The 15,028-nt window shown below is 63.3% G+C and overlaps 5 protein-coding genes across 5 annotated transcripts in view; 1 reads left to right on the plus strand and 4 right to left on the minus strand.

The window, feature by feature from the left end:
* The window catches only part of CHLRE_12g544111v5 (uncharacterized protein), a 5,362-nt gene extending 4,562 nt beyond the window's left edge, over positions 1-800 (plus strand). Inside the window, exons 9-11 of the mRNA XM_043068824.1 lie at positions 6-131; positions 250-360; positions 476-800. Of these exons, the coding sequence (XP_042919144.1) occupies positions 6-131; positions 250-360; positions 476-598 (360 nt within the window). The 3' untranslated portion in view covers positions 599-800. The remainder of the gene's footprint in view (positions 1-5; positions 132-249; positions 361-475) is intronic.
* Positions 801-802: 2 nt separating this feature from the next.
* CHLRE_12g544112v5 (uncharacterized protein) lies at positions 803-4,698 on the minus strand. The gene is made up of 3 exons (XM_043068825.1): positions 4,370-4,698; positions 3,991-4,212; positions 803-3,856 (listed from the first exon to the last, which is right to left on the minus strand). The coding sequence occupies exons 1-3, from the start codon at positions 4,397-4,399 to the stop codon at positions 1,325-1,327; spliced, it is 2,784 nt and encodes a 927-aa protein (XP_042919145.1). The 5' UTR covers positions 4,400-4,698; the 3' UTR covers positions 803-1,324.
* Positions 4,699-4,752: 54 nt separating this feature from the next.
* On the minus strand, positions 4,753-7,068 carry CHLRE_12g544113v5 (uncharacterized protein). Its single transcript, XM_043068826.1, has 6 exons — positions 6,609-7,068; positions 6,245-6,439; positions 5,824-6,033; positions 5,600-5,646; positions 5,384-5,426; positions 4,753-5,216 (listed from the first exon to the last, which is right to left on the minus strand). Exons 1-6 carry the CDS (start codon positions 6,863-6,865, stop codon positions 5,018-5,020), a joined length of 951 nt encoding a protein of 316 aa, XP_042919146.1. The 5' UTR covers positions 6,866-7,068; the 3' UTR covers positions 4,753-5,017.
* Positions 7,069-7,122: 54 nt separating this feature from the next.
* CHLRE_12g544114v5 (uncharacterized protein) lies at positions 7,123-9,868 on the minus strand. The gene is made up of 7 exons (XM_001693889.2): positions 9,596-9,868; positions 9,297-9,436; positions 9,031-9,101; positions 8,850-8,902; positions 8,384-8,517; positions 8,002-8,077; positions 7,123-7,794 (listed from the first exon to the last, which is right to left on the minus strand). The coding sequence occupies exons 1-7, from the start codon at positions 9,805-9,807 to the stop codon at positions 7,749-7,751; spliced, it is 732 nt and encodes a 243-aa protein (XP_001693941.2). The 5' UTR covers positions 9,808-9,868; the 3' UTR covers positions 7,123-7,748.
* A 54-nt stretch (positions 9,869-9,922) lies between these two features.
* CHLRE_12g544115v5 (uncharacterized protein) lies at positions 9,923-15,028 on the minus strand. Its single transcript, XM_043068827.1, has 12 exons — positions 14,230-15,028; positions 14,021-14,101; positions 13,697-13,843; positions 13,322-13,429; positions 13,068-13,145; positions 12,466-12,699; positions 12,070-12,163; positions 11,752-11,937; positions 11,532-11,578; positions 11,206-11,364; positions 10,923-11,051; positions 9,923-10,680 (listed from the first exon to the last, which is right to left on the minus strand). Exons 2-12 carry the CDS (start codon positions 14,042-14,044, stop codon positions 10,528-10,530), a joined length of 1,359 nt encoding a protein of 452 aa, XP_042919147.1. The 5' UTR covers positions 14,045-14,101; positions 14,230-15,028; the 3' UTR covers positions 9,923-10,527.

Here is a 15,028-nt window from a genome sequence, read left to right on the forward strand (position 1 = left end):
TCCAGGGAGGGAAGGGCGGCTCCCCCATCTCCGTCAGGGGCGGGCGCGCGCCGACGGGGCGGCTCATCAAGCTGCTCCGTGAGCGCTACGCCAAGCATGTGTTCATCATCGATGAATACAAGACCTCCAAGGTGGGTGGGTTGAGTGGGATTGCAATTGCTGGTGGGTGGGTGGGCCGCTGGGTTTATGCCTGGCTTTAGCGGAAGCCCTAGTGTGGCCCCCCTCCCTCCCACCCTCCCGACCATGCAGACCTGCTACAACTGCGGGTGTCAGGAGATGGCCATCAAGCGGCTTGGGGGGCTGAAGGAGGGGCAGCGGCCCTGGTCGGTCAAAGTCTGCAACGACTGCTTGACGACCTGGGTGAGGACCGTGCATGTGCGGGGACGGCTGGGCACTGGGGACGGATTGATTGACAGGTTGACGGCTGAGACAGCTCATGTGCGCTCTCTTCTTCCTCCCCGTTCCCCATCCCCAGAACCGCGACGTCTCCGCCGCCAACGTGATCCGTGTGCTCCTCCTGCTGAAGCTGATGGGCTTCGAGCGGCCGATCAAGCTGCAGCGGCCGCCATGGCCGCCGGCGGCGGCGGGGCCGGGCTGAGAGCCTGAACGGCGCTAGCAGGGCGTGGGGCTGAGGGTGCACGTGTCGATTGGCGGCGAGTGACGTGACTAGTTTGTTAGCTGCGGGTTAGCACGGACTGTGCACCCCACCCAACCGGCCACGTCCGGATTTGCGGGGATGCCAAAGGCCCCCAACATAGAGGCGTGTGCAATTTGCGTGTGCTTAGTAGGCGCCCGCGTCAAGGTGGCTGGGTTGATAACGACCCGGGATCAGCCCTTTTCCTGCCATAAGGCAGCCACCTCCTTGTTGCAGCCATTGTCTCATTGAAGCTCCCTGACCCCCGCACCACTTGGTTCAGCCCGCACAAGTACCCGACACTGCTGAGGCGGCCTCCTTACTCCGGCATTCCGACCCAAGACCCATCCAATCCCCTGTTCCTTGCAACCTATCTGCACCTCGGTCAAACGTGCAAGTGCAATACGGTATCTAACGGCCGCCATGACAGCTACAGTAACCTCGGCCCTTCCCCGTGAAAAATCCTTCAGTCGGTTTGTATCACAATGCCGTATCCATGTCAGCTGCATCTCCCCGTTCAACAAGCTGTCTCGACCTGCCAGCTGCACATAGAAGTTACCAAAGCCTAACAATGCGCCTTAGCCGTGCTTATCACATGCATGTCGCCGCGGGCCCGTTAGCGCCTGCCCCTCCAGCTGCTGCAGCGCTACACCACCTGCATTATGGCGCCTACTCCTGGCATTGAACACACTAAGCATCTGGCGCCGCCCCACCGTGCCCGCCAGCCGAGCCCCCACCTGCACCACGGCCGCCGCGGCCGCCCCGCGGCGGGCCGCCCCCCGCCCCACGGCCGCCTCCGCGGCGTCCACCGCCGCTCCCAGCCCCTGCCCCTGTCCTGGCACCGTCCTGCCCCTGCCCCGCCTGCACTACCTCGCCGGCAGCGGCCCGCGCGCCCACCTGCTGGCCAGCCTTGCCTGCAGTGCCTTTCACGGCTGCAGAGGCAGCCGGCCCAGGCGCAGGCACGGGCATAGTCGCCGCAGCCACAGGCGCGGGCTCCAGGGCGCCTGCGTCACGAGTTGCGGCGCCACGGTTCTTGGGCCGCTGGTACACCTCACGTGTTGGGGCCGTTGCAGGCGGGCCCTCCGTCCCGGCCGTGGCGGGCGCCGCCAGCGCCGCGGCGGACCTGGGTTGCAGCTGTGGCTGTGACCGCTGCCGCTGGGACGGGCCGCTGACGGCGCCTGCGGCGGAGTCTTGACCGTGCGGCGTTGCCTGTCCCTCCGCGGCGGGGCCCTCCCCCTCGCGCGGTGGCCGGGCCCCTGGCTGCCCGCCCGCGCGATCCCTGCCGCGCTGCGACCGCTGGCGCTGCGGCAGCGCCTCCGCCGGTCTTGCCTCCTCGGATGCCGCCGCAGCCGTCACAGGTGTGGCGGCGGCAGCACCCGCATCGGCGTCAGGCCGGTCGGCGTCACCGCCGTCGCGGCGTACACGACCGCCTCTGCCACTGCGGGCCCCGCGGCGGCCCTGCCTGCCGGCTCCAGCCGCTTCATCGTTGCCAGCTGTGGCCTCCAGGGCGCTGCTGCTGCCGCTCGCCTCGCTAGGCGCCTCTTCAGCCGGAGGCGGCGCCACGGCAACGCCGGCCTTCTTGCCTGCTCCGCCGCGACCGCCGCTGCCGTTGCCCGGGCGGCTGCCACGCGCGCCAAGGCCCACGCCCGCGCCCTGCGAACCATGGCGCGTTGCCGCCTGGTGCTCAATAGGCCCCACACGCTGCTGCGCGGAGGGAGCTTGCGCCTGCGCCTGAGCGGAAGCCGCAGGTGTGGCGGACGGTTCCGCGTCGTCAAGTGGAGACGGCGTCCGTGAGGGACGGCCAGGCCCCTGGGCTGAGGCCGCGGCGGCCGCCGCCAGCGCGGCGACCGCCATGCGCGACGCGCCTGAGATGGCGTTTGAGGCAGCAGCCGCCGCCGCGCGCGATGTAGGCGTCCCGGCTCGTGGCGGCAGCGCCCCCAGCGCCCCCGTCGTTGCTGGCCCCATTGCCGTTCCCGCCACTACGACTGGCGCCGCGGCCTGTGCAACCTGTGTGTTGCTGTGCTGCTGCTGTTGCTCCTGTTGTTGTCGGTGCCGCCGGCCGTACGGCACAGCGTTGGGTTTGTCGTACTGTCCGTACCCCACATCGTCGTTGCCGCTGTCGTCGGCTGCCGCCGCGCCGTTGGACTGCCCATGGCTGCCATCCGCCGCCGCAGCGCGGGTGTCCGGGCGGGAGCCCTTGGCGGGGGCCGGTGCAGCAGATCTGTCTGCGGCGCCGTGGGCGAACGCGTCGGCAGCAGGCACCGAGAAAGACGCAGGTGCAGCTGGTGCGGGCTTTGCATCAGCCGCAGCAGTCGTGCTGGAGGGAGCGGGAGCGGTAGGAGCGCCGCCACCGCTGGCGTTGCGACCCCGAAGCGACAGCAGCAGCTGCAGCGGGTCCGACGGCCCATTCGCTACAGCCGGCTTGGTGCCGCTACTGGTACCGCTGCTGGCCGCCCTTGCATCGCTGGGAGCGAAAGTCGCGGGGCCGGCCGCAGCCGCCTGCTGCGCCGGTGGCGGCGCCGTGCCGCTGACAGCGCGCCCCGAGCCGGTAGCCTCGTTCCCGCTGCGGTGCCGCATAATGTAGTCCAGGGTCGGGGGCAGTCGCCGGGCATCATGGGCGCCACTGGCGTTACTGCCGCCGCGCTCCGCCACGGCCGTCGCTGCCTGTTGCTGCTGTTGCTGCTGTTGCTGCTGCTGCTGCTGTTGCTGCTGCTGCTGCTGTTGCTGCTGTTGCTGCTGTTGCTGCTGCTGGTGCTGCAGGTGGTGGCCTGTCGCTATCGCCAGAGCCGGCGACAGGCCCGCAGCGGCGGCACCTCGCGGCGGCTGAGTGCCCCGGGCCGGTGGCGCGGCGGCAGCCGCCGCCTGCATCCGCGCCTGGGGCTGGGCCTGATTGCGCGAAGCCGACGGCCCAGGTGTCGGGCCCGCGAGCAACCCGTACATCTCACTCACGCTGGCGTCGTTGTCCTCCTCCTCGTGGACCAGTGTTTGCTCGTGAGGCTGCGCCTGGAAGCCGGGGTCCCTGTCCGTGCTTGCAGCCCCCGACCGGGTCGCAGTGCCGCTGCCGCTACTGCCAGCGCCGGGGTGGCCAGGGTTGCCGGGGTGGCTGCTACTGCCGTTGGCGTGCTGCTTCACTGGGTCACTGGCGCGGCGCACGGCCTGGGGCAGCAGCAGCTGAGGCGGCGCGCCAGCGGATGAAGTGCGGCTGTTGCCGTACAGGTGTACCTGCAGGCGTTTGAACAGTGACGGGCAGGCCATGTAATCAGTGTGGCGTACACAGAACACTTAGCATGAAGCTCGGTCAGCGGTAGTGGTGCAGAAGCAGATGGCGGCGGGTCTCTCGCTGTTGCAGTGCTCACCCTGACCAGCGGCTTGACGACAACGCAGCCTGACACAAGGAATCCCGGCCGCACCACCGACGCCACCACCGCGCCCAGCCCTGGCTGCCCGAGGAGGCTGGGGTCGTAGGGGTCCAGGTCGTGCAGCTGCGGGTCGTACGGCTGCCCCAGCAGGTCGTACTGCAGGCCGCAGTTGAAGCAGCGCATGCCAGCTTCCCACAGCTCCGCCGTGGAGCGCATGTCCTGCGGGTGAGGGGCAGGGGTGGTGGACTGGCTGTGGTCACGAAGCCCACTGGGGCCCGAAAGGCCAACGCCTCAAGGGCGCATCTGGCTACTGTACCGAAACCAAAACAGAAATTTCATCGTCAGAAGTCTCAAGGAGCCAAGCTTTCTCGCTTACCGCCAGCGCTTGGCGCGAATCTTCCGACATTGAAACTGCATCTCGACCAGGGTGCGACTCGTTTGCTTGCCCGCCATTAAGCTCATGAACCGCGTCATAAAGTTTGCATACAGCCTTGAATGCAAGTGATTGGGCCTCAGAGCAGAGTTCAGCGCTTCTTGAGTTCTGGAAGCTCGTCATTTCCGCACAGGGAAACTCAGATCGCCTTTACGTGACTCATACGTGGTGATATTTACTTCACAAGCGTCGGTAAGCCTTGGAGAAGGCGAACAGCCACGTTCCCGCGCTGCAACCCCCCAAGCGCGTCTGATCGAGAGATGACGACTATGTGCTTCTATATGTGTATGAACGAGTGTAAGAAAAATGTTTGAGCATCGAGGGGTTGCGCTGGCCGAGATCTGCCTGACCCATTCCAGGCTACACCGGAACCCAACCCTGGCAGGCCCAAACCGGAGTTGCTACCTCTGCCTACCTCTGACCTTGTGGCCCAGGGGCAAATCCATACGCCTCGATGGTCAAGACACACTCAGTCCAAGATGACCCGTGACCGGCACTTCACGGGCGTGTTCACGACGTGCGCCTCCGAGCTCCCACCGCCTGCCCCGAACACCTCCCGCGTTCTCACTAGCCCAACCCGAACAAAAGGCCTCAGGACTTGACGGCCGTCGACACACCTCCTGCTGCTCCTGTCCCTGCCCCTTCCCGCGCGCTGGCTCTGCCGCCCCCCTGCTCCGCCGGCTTCTCGCCGTGGTGCGCCGCCTGCTCCTCCACGACGCCGCACCGCAAGATACGCACGTCCTGCTTGGGTCGGCCCTCTTGGCCCTCGCAGGTCGGCAGCCGCGAGATCCTGCGCAGCGACATACATTAATGATATAATCCGTCAGCGACATTACTGACACAACATTGACGAAAGTTTGGGTTGCCCAGGCGTGCGCGCTTGCGACCGAACCCATGTCGTTCTGCACCTATAACGCTCACAGTCTGACGCCCCCGTGATCACATCTGGACACGCACCTGTCCAGCACCTCTAAGCCCTCAAGCACTCTTCCGATTGCAGCTGCAAAATGTAGTTGCAGGCGGGGCGTGTGGGCCTTTCAGTAACTCCTGAATCTGACATAGCCCATCCATCAACACACTCTTCCGTCCCTTGCTTGCATACCCTTGTTCCTCCCTGAAGAAATCCTTCCGACAGAGCTCGGGAGGTGGAGCTCCCGTCGCACACGACCTCACCTGCTTTCCGGTCCAGAGCTGGCGTGGTGACCAGCGTGAAGAAGAACCTGCAGCACGCGTGCGACATAAGCGCAACCCAGGGTGTACTGACTTGCAGTCGACCAGCTTTACACACCCCAGCATTGCAGTGCAAAGCACTGCCCTACCCTGACGTCTTAAGGCGGTCCCTCTCCGCCTTCCCACTTGTCATGGCAATGTTGCTTCGTGAACTGTCCATCCCCAACCTGCCCCAACCAACATGCTGGACACTCTTCCCAGTGTTACAACCAAGCGCGTCACCCAACTGGCTGCGCAGCCGGCTGTCCTCATCCAGGACCATACTGAGTGTGCCGCGGCGGTGCTTGGCGCCCCAGGACTCCAGGGGCAGGCTGGCGCCGTACGCGCTGACGCCGCCGCTGCCGTCACCCTGCGTGACGTCGCCGCTCCAGACCGACCTGCGGCAAGGTCCGGTACAGGGTTGTTGGGGTTGACCACTAACCGCAGCAAGGTAAAAGCAGCAGTACACAGGGCGGATGATGGCTGGCCACAAGGCCGGACGCCACTGGCACCCTCACTTGACGTACTCGAATACACGGTTATCCACCCAACCGTATGCATATTGCTCCCCAATGCTGTTCTGGTATGCCGCAGCCAGCAGACGCTCACCAGCCGTGCATGACGCGGTGCACAGGCACGCCCGCGTACCCAAAGCCGGGGCTGTGGCAGGCCAGGGCCTCGAAGTTGTCCGCTGTGTGTGGGGCGTCCCCGCCGTGCAGCCCTACCACCACCACACCCACAGGCTGCCCGTCCACCCCGAACTCCAGCCACACGCGTTGCGTCACCGCTGGCTCACGGAACACGCTGCAACACACAGGGGGAAGGCAGCCACAGGCGGGGGCGCGCTTGGTTGAGGTAGGGCCCTGGTGACCACACGTGCGCATAGCCTGGACACTAGCGCATGCGAGGTGCGGCCCCTAGCGGCTGCTCAAAGCCGTAGAAGTAACCAGGTAGCAGCAGCCCCAGAAAGCACCTGTAGGCGAGGGCCCCTGCGGCACCAAAGCCCAGTGCTGCCAGCCACGGCCACTGGCTTCGCAGGAAAGCCTGGGCGGCCGGACTGCTGTCTCCTCCAAAGCTGCTCAGGTGCCCACCGTTACGAGCGACCGCAGACTCCGCTGTTGAGGGGATGGGCGTTGACTGCGCGGGCCGCTGAGGCTGATAGCGTGTGAACCGCGCGAACTGTGAAAGGCTCTGCGCCCCAGAGGCCACAAACCAGAGGCTTCCAAGCATGTGTGTGCTATCCCCGATCGCGATAGCGATTGGCACAGGGACGGTAGGGAGGCAAGGCTTTGCGATGAAGCCATTTGGTCGTGAGATAGCACTCTACACCTCTGAAAACAACATTAATCGCTTGACTGTTTGATATTTCGTGCAGTGCGTAATGTCCGCAATGCTTGCAGAGCGCATCATTTGCAGTTGCCAACTTCCTTCATAATCATGAGCAGGGCATGTACGTACAAGTAGCGAAATGTGCTGGAGGTATCGGAGAGTGATGGAATCGACAAGTGCAGTCCTGGGCATGCCTGGGCAAGACCGATCCTGGCCAGATGGGGTGTGCTGTGCCTCTGCCATCGCGACTTCTACCGTCCAAGCTCAGACAAACTTCACTTAAGAAGTTCTTTACATACTTTATGAGCCCTTGCCTAGCTGGAACCGTTGTCACCCCAGCAGCGCAGTGCATTACTCATACCGTACGTGAAAATGCGCACGCCACCCTGCGGTCCCTACCCGGCTACCATGATGGCCTGTACCACTGCGCCTTTCTGTCGCCACTAGGCGGAGGCAGAAAGCACCGTGAGCCTTGGTCCGAAATGCATTATGGGGCATACGTCCGATTGCACTTATTTCCATCCCTCATTATCATTCTCTACTCAGAACCAACGATCCTGCGTTTCCCATCGCTTTGGCTACACCACCCCATTGAACGCTTGTACCTCCTCGCCATGGCTTCTCTGTAAACGCTGAGCCCACCCGTCCTAGTGGCATTCCTTGATTTGAGGCGTCTCCGATGCACCTGCATGCTTGCATTTACTGCTACAGCTGAGGCCGCTCAGCCGCGGCTGCCTGTCACACCGTGATATGCGCGCCAGGCGTTCCCGAAATTGAGTCCTGCTTACGCCAGCACGCCGCAGTTGTCAATCACCACCGGCTGCGTGGGCCTGCAATCAGCAATGGATGCAAAGGGAGACGGTCGGGACTGAGTGGTGCACATACGACTCCCCCCTGACTGCGGCGCACTTGATGCCCGGTCATGTGCCCGCCCCTCAGCGCACCCCGTAACCCCCGTTCCGGGCATCGAATAACCCTCTCTCGCTACCCAAGTACGGTAGACCAACCCTGCAAGCCTGCATACCCCGCCCACCCACCGCGCGCCGCGGTCCACTGTGGTGTTCTCCAGCGCGCTGACCACGTCCATGCCCTCCAGCACACGCCCGAACACAACTGCGCCCGCAAGAAAAGGCATGGTAGGCAGTAGCAGCAGACGGTTACGCAGGTAGGAGGAGGCAATGACAGCGGCAGCAGCGGCAGCGGGATGCGCCGGCAGCACACACGACAGCTATGCACAGCACGCAGGCGGACAGTCGGCAAAACCATCTCCCGCCACGTCTTCACACAGTTCGTGTTGATGGGCACAGGGCAGCTGCGCAACGCGCACAGACAGCACAGCGGCAGCACATTCCCGCCTTTTGTCTCCATCCAACTGATACACTGATGACGGCGCAGCCGCTCCCGCTGCCCACAACGCACCGTGGCGGCCGTTGAGCCAGGGCGTGTCGACTGTGGTGATGAAGAACTGGGAGCCGTTGGTGTTGGGGCCGGCGTTGGCCATGGACAGGACGCCGGGGGCGTGAAGGATCTTGAACGACTCGTCCGCGAAGCGACTGTGCGTGTTAAGAAAGCATACAGGGAAAGGGTCGACATTGTGGGCGTGAAGCGGCGGTATGTGTACACGGATTGGAGATTGTAAAGGCTTGGGGCTGGCGTGTGCTGTGTGCAGGGGAGGGGCCAATGTGCGTGGCGGTGGAGGCGGCGGATAGAGCGTCACGGCGGATTGCGGTGGGTAAAGCAGTTGTGGGTAGAAGTGACACGCGGTTGCAGGTGCAGAGTCAGTCCGTGAAGGAGTAAGGCCTCGTATGGCCTGTCTGGTGGCGTCTGCGGGGATTGCTGGCGCCACCACTGCCGTCTGCCGGCCCCACCAGCGACGCGTGCTCACCGGCCGTAGATGCTGTAACCGCCAGTACCATTGCCGCGCTCAAAGTCACCACCCTGTGAGTGTGTGAGGCGGGATACAGATGGGGCGAGGGGCAACAAAAACATGCGGGATGTCCCCGCCTCCGCCGAATGTGCTGGCAATGTCGCTACGTAACCCATTGCTAGACCTGTCCTGCACCTACCTGGATGACGAAGTTCTTGATGATGCGGTGGAAGGTGCAGCCCTTGTAGCCGAAGCCCTTCTCGCCGGTGGCTGCGGCACCGTGCACATCGGACGCGGTTAGAGGGGATGCCCGTCCATGCACACTCACACCGAATTCACACAGGTTTACACTCAACCCGCCGCTCACTACAAAATACCCCAACATAGCACCCGCACAACTTGGCTCTCTGCCGTGCAAAACTATGCGTCTCCTGTTCCTTCCATCCCACATCCATCACCACCCACCCAGTGCGACAAAGTTGGCCACGGTCTTGGGCACGTCCTCGCCGTACAGCCCCATCACAATGCGCCCCGCCGGCTGGCCGCCCACAGACACGTCGAAGTAAACCTTCTGCGTCACCTTGGGCTCCTCATCAGCCCGGGCGCTGAGGTATAGGCATTCAGAGTTTGGGGTTGAGCAGGACGCCGGGGCAGGCGCCGCGTGTGCGAAGGCGCTCTAGAACGAGGGCCCAGTCGAGTGCCGGTGTAAGTTCGGAATCCTCGCCAGCCCAATGCGAGGAATCTCGAGCGCGATTTGTGCTCACCTGAAAACGGAGGTCAGGCCGCTGGCGGAGACGGCAGCAGCGCCAAGCGTGGCCAGGGTAGCGCGACGTGAAGCATCTGCGGACTCAGCTGAGGCGCGCACAACGGTCTGGGCCCGGCCCGCGCGAGCGGAACCAGTGCTCACAGCGGGAGCCATGCGCGTTGCATTCGTCTTGCGCACGGAGACGCGCGAGGAAACGCGGCTGGTAAGCATTGTTTCAGAGTTTTGTGGCCAGACGCGAAGGCGAGGAGAGGGTGATCACTTGATGAATTACCGAAAATAAGGATCAAAACAGTACTTTTATGTAGGTTGCAAGCGCCGGATCGCAACAAGACCGCGCTGCCATACCGTGTGCGTGCCGCAGACCCTGCCGAGTGCCGGAGCCCCGCGCTTCCCATTCTCTCCGACCTTTGCCTCCTGCTCTGCGGTGTAATATCCTCCATTTATTTGAGTCGAATCCGCAACAGCTCATCGTGTGTCACGTCACTGAGACCCTGGATCCGCCCAGGTGACCACAGGGAAGGGCCCAGGTCCGAGGACTGGAGCACCATACCAACCTGCCTTGCCACTGTCCCATCGCACACCAAGTGACCAAGGCCATTCTTCTTCTCGCCCAAGCACATGGTGAGCGCGCCATCATGCCTCTGGTCTGAAGTGCTAAGTACTCCCACCTGCTACATCGTATGTACCTAGCTTTCCTCAATGTAATGTTACACGCCGGTATGCACGGGCCGCTGCAAAACGGTCTGCCGAGTAAGCCAACAGGTACCCCGCAAAGCTGCGCGCTGCAACCCAAGGCACAGCCGCCCCGCTCAACTCGCTCATGCATCTGCAATCTACACACCACCCTCCAATCCCTGCACGGGCCGCCAGCGCCACGCAGCGCGTCCCTCCCGCCAAGTCGTGTCTCAGCGCCACAGCCGTCGCTCTTAATCACACGAGCGGCGCCTGTGTGAGGAACACACGGTCCCGCACGTCCGAGGAGTCGCCCACGTCGTCCCCGGCGGCGCTGGGCCGAGTGCTCTCGCCACGTGTGAGCCAGGAATTGGGCACCGGGTGCGCCAGGAACTCGGGGGCTCCAGCAGCCTGCGTGATCAGAAACGGCAAATCCATACACCGGGCAAGGTCACGTCCTGCAATGCCACTCGAATGTACTCAACACAATTGCAGTGATTGCGGCAGCTTACTCGCCCAGAGAGCCTCTTACTGTCCGTACATGTCTCCCGCGCGCTCCCCATTTCACCCCGCACGTGCCCCAACGGCTCTGTTTGGGCGCATCAGTATATTACCATCGCAACCACCCCGTGCCCTGGTAACCACAAGCCCACCTGCAGCACCAGGTTGTTGCGCACGTCCAGGCCCACATTCCACAGCGCCCCCGCCGCGTTCTCGTACGTCTGCGGGTTGGAAACCTTGAGGCAGGCGGTCAGGATGGGCACGCCGCCGCGCAATGCCACCTGCGGTAAGTGTGTGCATGGGGGGAGAGATTGGTCAGTTGGCTGGGTGTGGGCTGGGCCTCCGCACTGGCACGTATCATATGTGGCGGTGGGAGGGCCGTGAAGAGGAGCCCCGTCGTTTTATTGGATGCTCGCCGCTCGAGCCAGCCCGCACCTGTTGCTTGGCTGCGTCCAGGAAGGTGAGGTGCTGCAGCGCACCGCTGGCGTTGCACACCGCCATGTCGGCAAAGTTGGGCGGCTCACCCCCCGCGCCCGACCCCGACCCGCCCTTGCCGCCCTTGCCATCCTTGCCGTCCTTCTTGCCCGCGCCCGCCTGCGGTGGTGGAGAGGGTGTTGTTGCTGTTGGTAGTGCTGCTAATGGTGGTGCTGATGTCGACAGAAGCAGGCAATGAAAGGGCCCTGCAACACGCCCCGAGCACGCCCAGTGGCTGGACTGGCTAGAGAGTCGCTGCCGACCAGGCCGATGTGTGCGGTGCGCACCTTGCCGTCCTTCTTGTCATCCTTCTTTGCCGCCGCTTTGGGCTTGCCTGCAGGCACACCAGCGGCAGACACGGTCAAGGAACGCCAAGGTCCTTCCTAACTGCCTCCCGTCGTATCCGTGTCCTGGAATGGTGAAAAAACCCTTTGCCTGGCACCTGCCCCTTGACAGGCCTTCGTCATCAACCCACCCACCAACGGTATACGGAACCACACCGCGCACCTGTCCGGCAGCCCGCTAAGTGCTTGGAGCACACGTGCAGCAGCGCAGGCACAGCGCCCGCCGCCACCGCCGCCTCCGCCACAGCCGACTCGGCGCTGGCCTCCCACAGGATGCCGGTCAGGTAGGCCGCCTGCTCCTCGCCGCACACCGGCAGCCCCGCAATCACCTCTGGCAGCGTGCCAGTGCCTGCAGGACAAACCCCAGCGCCTTCGCATGCTCACCATGGCGGTCTCAACCAGGCGTCACCAACTTTGCAGCTGTGACCGTGCTTACGTCCAGCTAACATATTCATCAAGGACGGCAGAGGCCACGACTCACGCATGAACTGGTCGACGAACTCGGGCACCAGCGACAGGTAGCGCAGGCAGGCGGCGGCCACGGTGGCAGCCGCGTCCTTGGCGCCCAGCGGCGTCTGACAGCGGCGGTGCGGGCAGGCGGGGTGGTGAGTGGGTAGGTGTACATTCAAGATTATTTTACGTGAACTTGTAGCCAGGCACAGCAGAACAGCAGGCGCGTCGGTGACGATGTCCGGGGGACGGACGGGGGCGACCGTGCGATTACAGGGAGGATGAGTGCCCGGCCAGTTGAGTACATTCAGGTATCATCAGCCGTTGAACCAACCAAACCCAAGCCTCTGAAGCCCCCCCTTGCGGTTTGGCCTGGTTTGGTTTAGTTTAGGCAGGTATTGGCAGCCCCCCCTCCACTCCTGCTCACCTCCCCCTCCTTCTTCTTCTTGCTTGCTACGCCTTTCTTTTTCGTCACCACCGGCGGCGGCGCAGGCATCAGGGCCGGCGGCGGCAGGCGGGGCGTGTACGCAACCATCGCCGCCAGCGGTGCAACCGCGCCCATCTGCAGCACAGCCATGCGGCGCAATTGCCGAACCTCCGGCGCCTCGCCCTCCACGTTGTCCAGCAGCAGCCGCAGCGTGTGCGCCGCGTGCGTCTGGGCCTGAGAGGGCGGTGCGTGCGTGTGTGTGTGTTCAGAAACATTAGATAGGGGAAACGCAGACCGTGTATGCAATGCTTGAGCGGTTGCGCGCCCGGAAAGTACAAACCCTGTTGTCCCACCGACAAGCAAGGCAGCAATGTGTGTTAAAGAGCACAAGAAATGTGTGTGTGTGTGTGTGTTTGTGCGTGTGTTTAATAGGGAAACAATTGTATGTGTGTTCATGTAGATTGATGGTACGGGATGCAGGCATGCGGAGCCAGATGGGGTAACAGAAACGGCCGCCGTCAGCACTTGCTGTCAGCATCAATGCCTGGCATGCAGGGGTGGGGCTGGGAAGCCGCCGCCCGCCTCCCACGCCTCTGCCTTACCTGCCGCATCTGGCCCCAGCCTGGCAACCCGTCGCTCTTGAGCACCTCCACCAACGCCGGCAGCGCTGCGTCAGCCACCTGTCCGCCCAGGGTGCGAGGGCGCCCCAACATTCAGGTCAGGCTGCGCGGCGCACTATGACACACCCTCAAGACCTGAGCTCCAGGGTGTCCCTGTCATGGACAATACTGTGCGGGTGTTGCGCGCGCGAGGAGGAAAGATGCACGTATGCTGAGCGACATAGCGCAGCACGCACCTTGCTGCAGAACTCCTGCCGCCCCGCACAGTGCTGCAGCAGCTGAACTGCCGGCAGCTTGCCGCGCGCGTGCTCGGATACCAGTAGCCCCGCAGCCGCCGCTATAACCTGCAGGTGACGGATGTGTATGTGAGATTGTGCAACGCCATGACATCCTGGGCAACGCTCTGGCCGATACCGTTGACCTGCTGCCAGGTGCAACGCTGCGACCTCGCTTTTGGCTCCCTTGAACCCTGCTGGCTCGTCATCCCCCGCTCCTTCCCGCCACAGCCTCCTCCTCCGCCGCCTCCTACCGACGGCTGCTCCTCTCTACCCTCGATTGTGTCCAGCTGCCCACCACCGGAGCATCACATCTTGCCGCGCTGCGCCGCTCACCCGCGCGTTGACCACCTCAGTTACATGCTTCTCACTGAGCGCCAGCACTGACACGCAGCCCATGGCCGCATGCCGCTCCTCCACGTCGCCGCGCTCCAGCAGCTGCTGCAGCAGCAGCGCTATGCCTGCCTTGAAGATCTCCTCGCGCTGCAAGCAGTGGCGCGTGTGGTAGTGCGAGGGGTTTGGGTCCTCCGGCCAGACGTGCAGCCCCGCGTCAAGCAGCTAAAAGTGAAAGGCACGAACCCCAAATAAGGGGTCGCCCGCGCAGGCACGAGGCACTGGCCGGGCAACCCGATCCCCAGGAACTCCTCCCTCGACATTCACCTCCTCCTCTCCGGCTATGGCCATGCTCCAGATGTTGAGCGCGGCCTCGACCTTCCCCTTGACTGTGACACCATCTGGCGTCTGGCCAGACCGAGTCGTCGGGAAGAAGGGACACGGCATTCAGGACTGGGGTTATCTGCCTGCGAGCAGGCTGCGACTTTCTGCGCTAGCAACTGCAAAGAGTACGCAGCACATGCCAAGCCGCTCACCACGCCCACGCCGCTGCGAAGGGCCTCCGCGTGAGCTGCGAGAAGGGGACCTCTGTCCTTCTTCGCACTCTTGCCCTTACCAACTGGCGCTTTCGACATTTGATGCCGCCCTCAAGTCAAGAAGCTGTTTATCGAAGCAGCATTCTTTGCAAAACGCCAGCGAGTATACCCACGATACTGCAACGCGCTTATTTATAGCTAGCAAATGAGATACGCCTATCAGGGGGCAGCAAACGAGGACGAAAGCATATGTATTAGTGACGGGGCGTGTAGGTGTTGCAGCTTGTGACTTAAAGGGTGTTGCCAAAGATGTATTACAGGTAGTATGGCTATTCCTTGAGCAGTAGGCCAGCATGTGGGGTGCTAGTACCATTGGCTTTTGGCACGAACCCGAGGATGTGCAGGCAGTTCCCGGCACTGTCCAGCGAGATGAATTTTACCGAGTGTAACTGGGTTGGAAGTCGGGTATGATGCTCATTTACATCCAGGAAACAATTGCTGTAGCACCGGGAGCTGCTCCCGAGGGATGCCATACAACCGACATCTACGGGGTGGGCAGGGTGGCCCCCGGGCAGGCATCCTTAGCTTATAGCTATCCTCGGCGGGCTGGCAAGCAGCCTCCAGACGCCTGGTGGCAAACCTTTCCCGGTGCAATCCGAGTTCTGGCCGGGCTCCCGAAACTCCCGCCTCCCCCTCCTGGTGACGTTGGGCTGGCACAATACTCCTTGCGACCACAGCAGTTCATTGTCACAATCGACGACGTACCTATGTGCTTGCGATAGTACTGGCACGAAACGGC

Source organism: Chlamydomonas reinhardtii, chromosome 12 (assembly GCF_000002595.2).
Source record: "Chlamydomonas reinhardtii strain CC-503 cw92 mt+ chromosome 12, whole genome shotgun sequence".
Classification (NCBI taxonomy): domain Eukaryota; kingdom Viridiplantae; phylum Chlorophyta; class Chlorophyceae; order Chlamydomonadales; family Chlamydomonadaceae; genus Chlamydomonas; species Chlamydomonas reinhardtii.

Excerpts from the sequence above, each read along its gene's own strand:
- CHLRE_12g544113v5 (XM_043068826.1), bottom strand. The coding sequence starts at position 6,865 with ATGCTTGGAAGCCTCTGGTTTGTGGCCTCTGGGGCGCAGAGCCTTTCA. Across the intron at positions 6,034-6,244 it reads CACCGCGTCATGCACGGCTG|GTCGGTCTGGAGCGGCGACG; the intron begins GTGAGCGTCTGC and ends ACCTTGCCGCAG. Across the intron at positions 5,217-5,383 it reads GGCTTAGAGGTGCTGGACAG|GATCTCGCGGCTGCCGACCT; the intron begins GTGCGTGTCCAG and ends GTCGCTGCGCAG.
- CHLRE_12g544114v5 (XM_001693889.2), bottom strand. The coding sequence starts at position 9,807 with ATGCTTACCAGCCGCGTTTCCTCGCGCGTCTCCGTGCGCAAGACGAAT. Across the intron at positions 8,518-8,849 it reads GGTTACAGCATCTACGGCCG|TCGCTTCGCGGACGAGTCGT; the intron begins GTGAGCACGCGT and ends TAACACGCACAG. Across the intron at positions 7,795-8,001 it reads ACAGTGGACCGCGGCGCGCG|GCCCACGCAGCCGGTGGTGA; the intron begins GTGGGTGGGCGG and ends TGCTGATTGCAG.
- CHLRE_12g544112v5 (XM_043068825.1), bottom strand. The coding sequence starts at position 4,399 with ATGTCGGAAGATTCGCGCCAAGCGCTGGCG. Across the intron at positions 4,213-4,369 it reads ATTCGCGCCAAGCGCTGGCG|GACATGCGCTCCACGGCGGA; the intron begins GTAAGCGAGAAA and ends CCTCACCCGCAG. Across the intron at positions 3,857-3,990 it reads TCGTCAAGCCGCTGGTCAGG|GTACACCTGTACGGCAACAG; the intron begins GTGAGCACTGCA and ends AAACGCCTGCAG.
- CHLRE_12g544115v5 (XM_043068827.1), bottom strand. The coding sequence starts at position 14,044 with ATGGCCATAGCCGGAGAGGAGGAG. Across the intron at positions 11,938-12,069 it reads GTTCGTCGACCAGTTCATGC|GCACTGGCACGCTGCCAGAG; the intron begins GTGAGTCGTGGC and ends TTTGTCCTGCAG. Across the intron at positions 11,365-11,531 it reads ATGACAAGAAGGACGGCAAG|GCGGGCGCGGGCAAGAAGGA; the intron begins GTGCGCACCGCA and ends CCACCACCGCAG.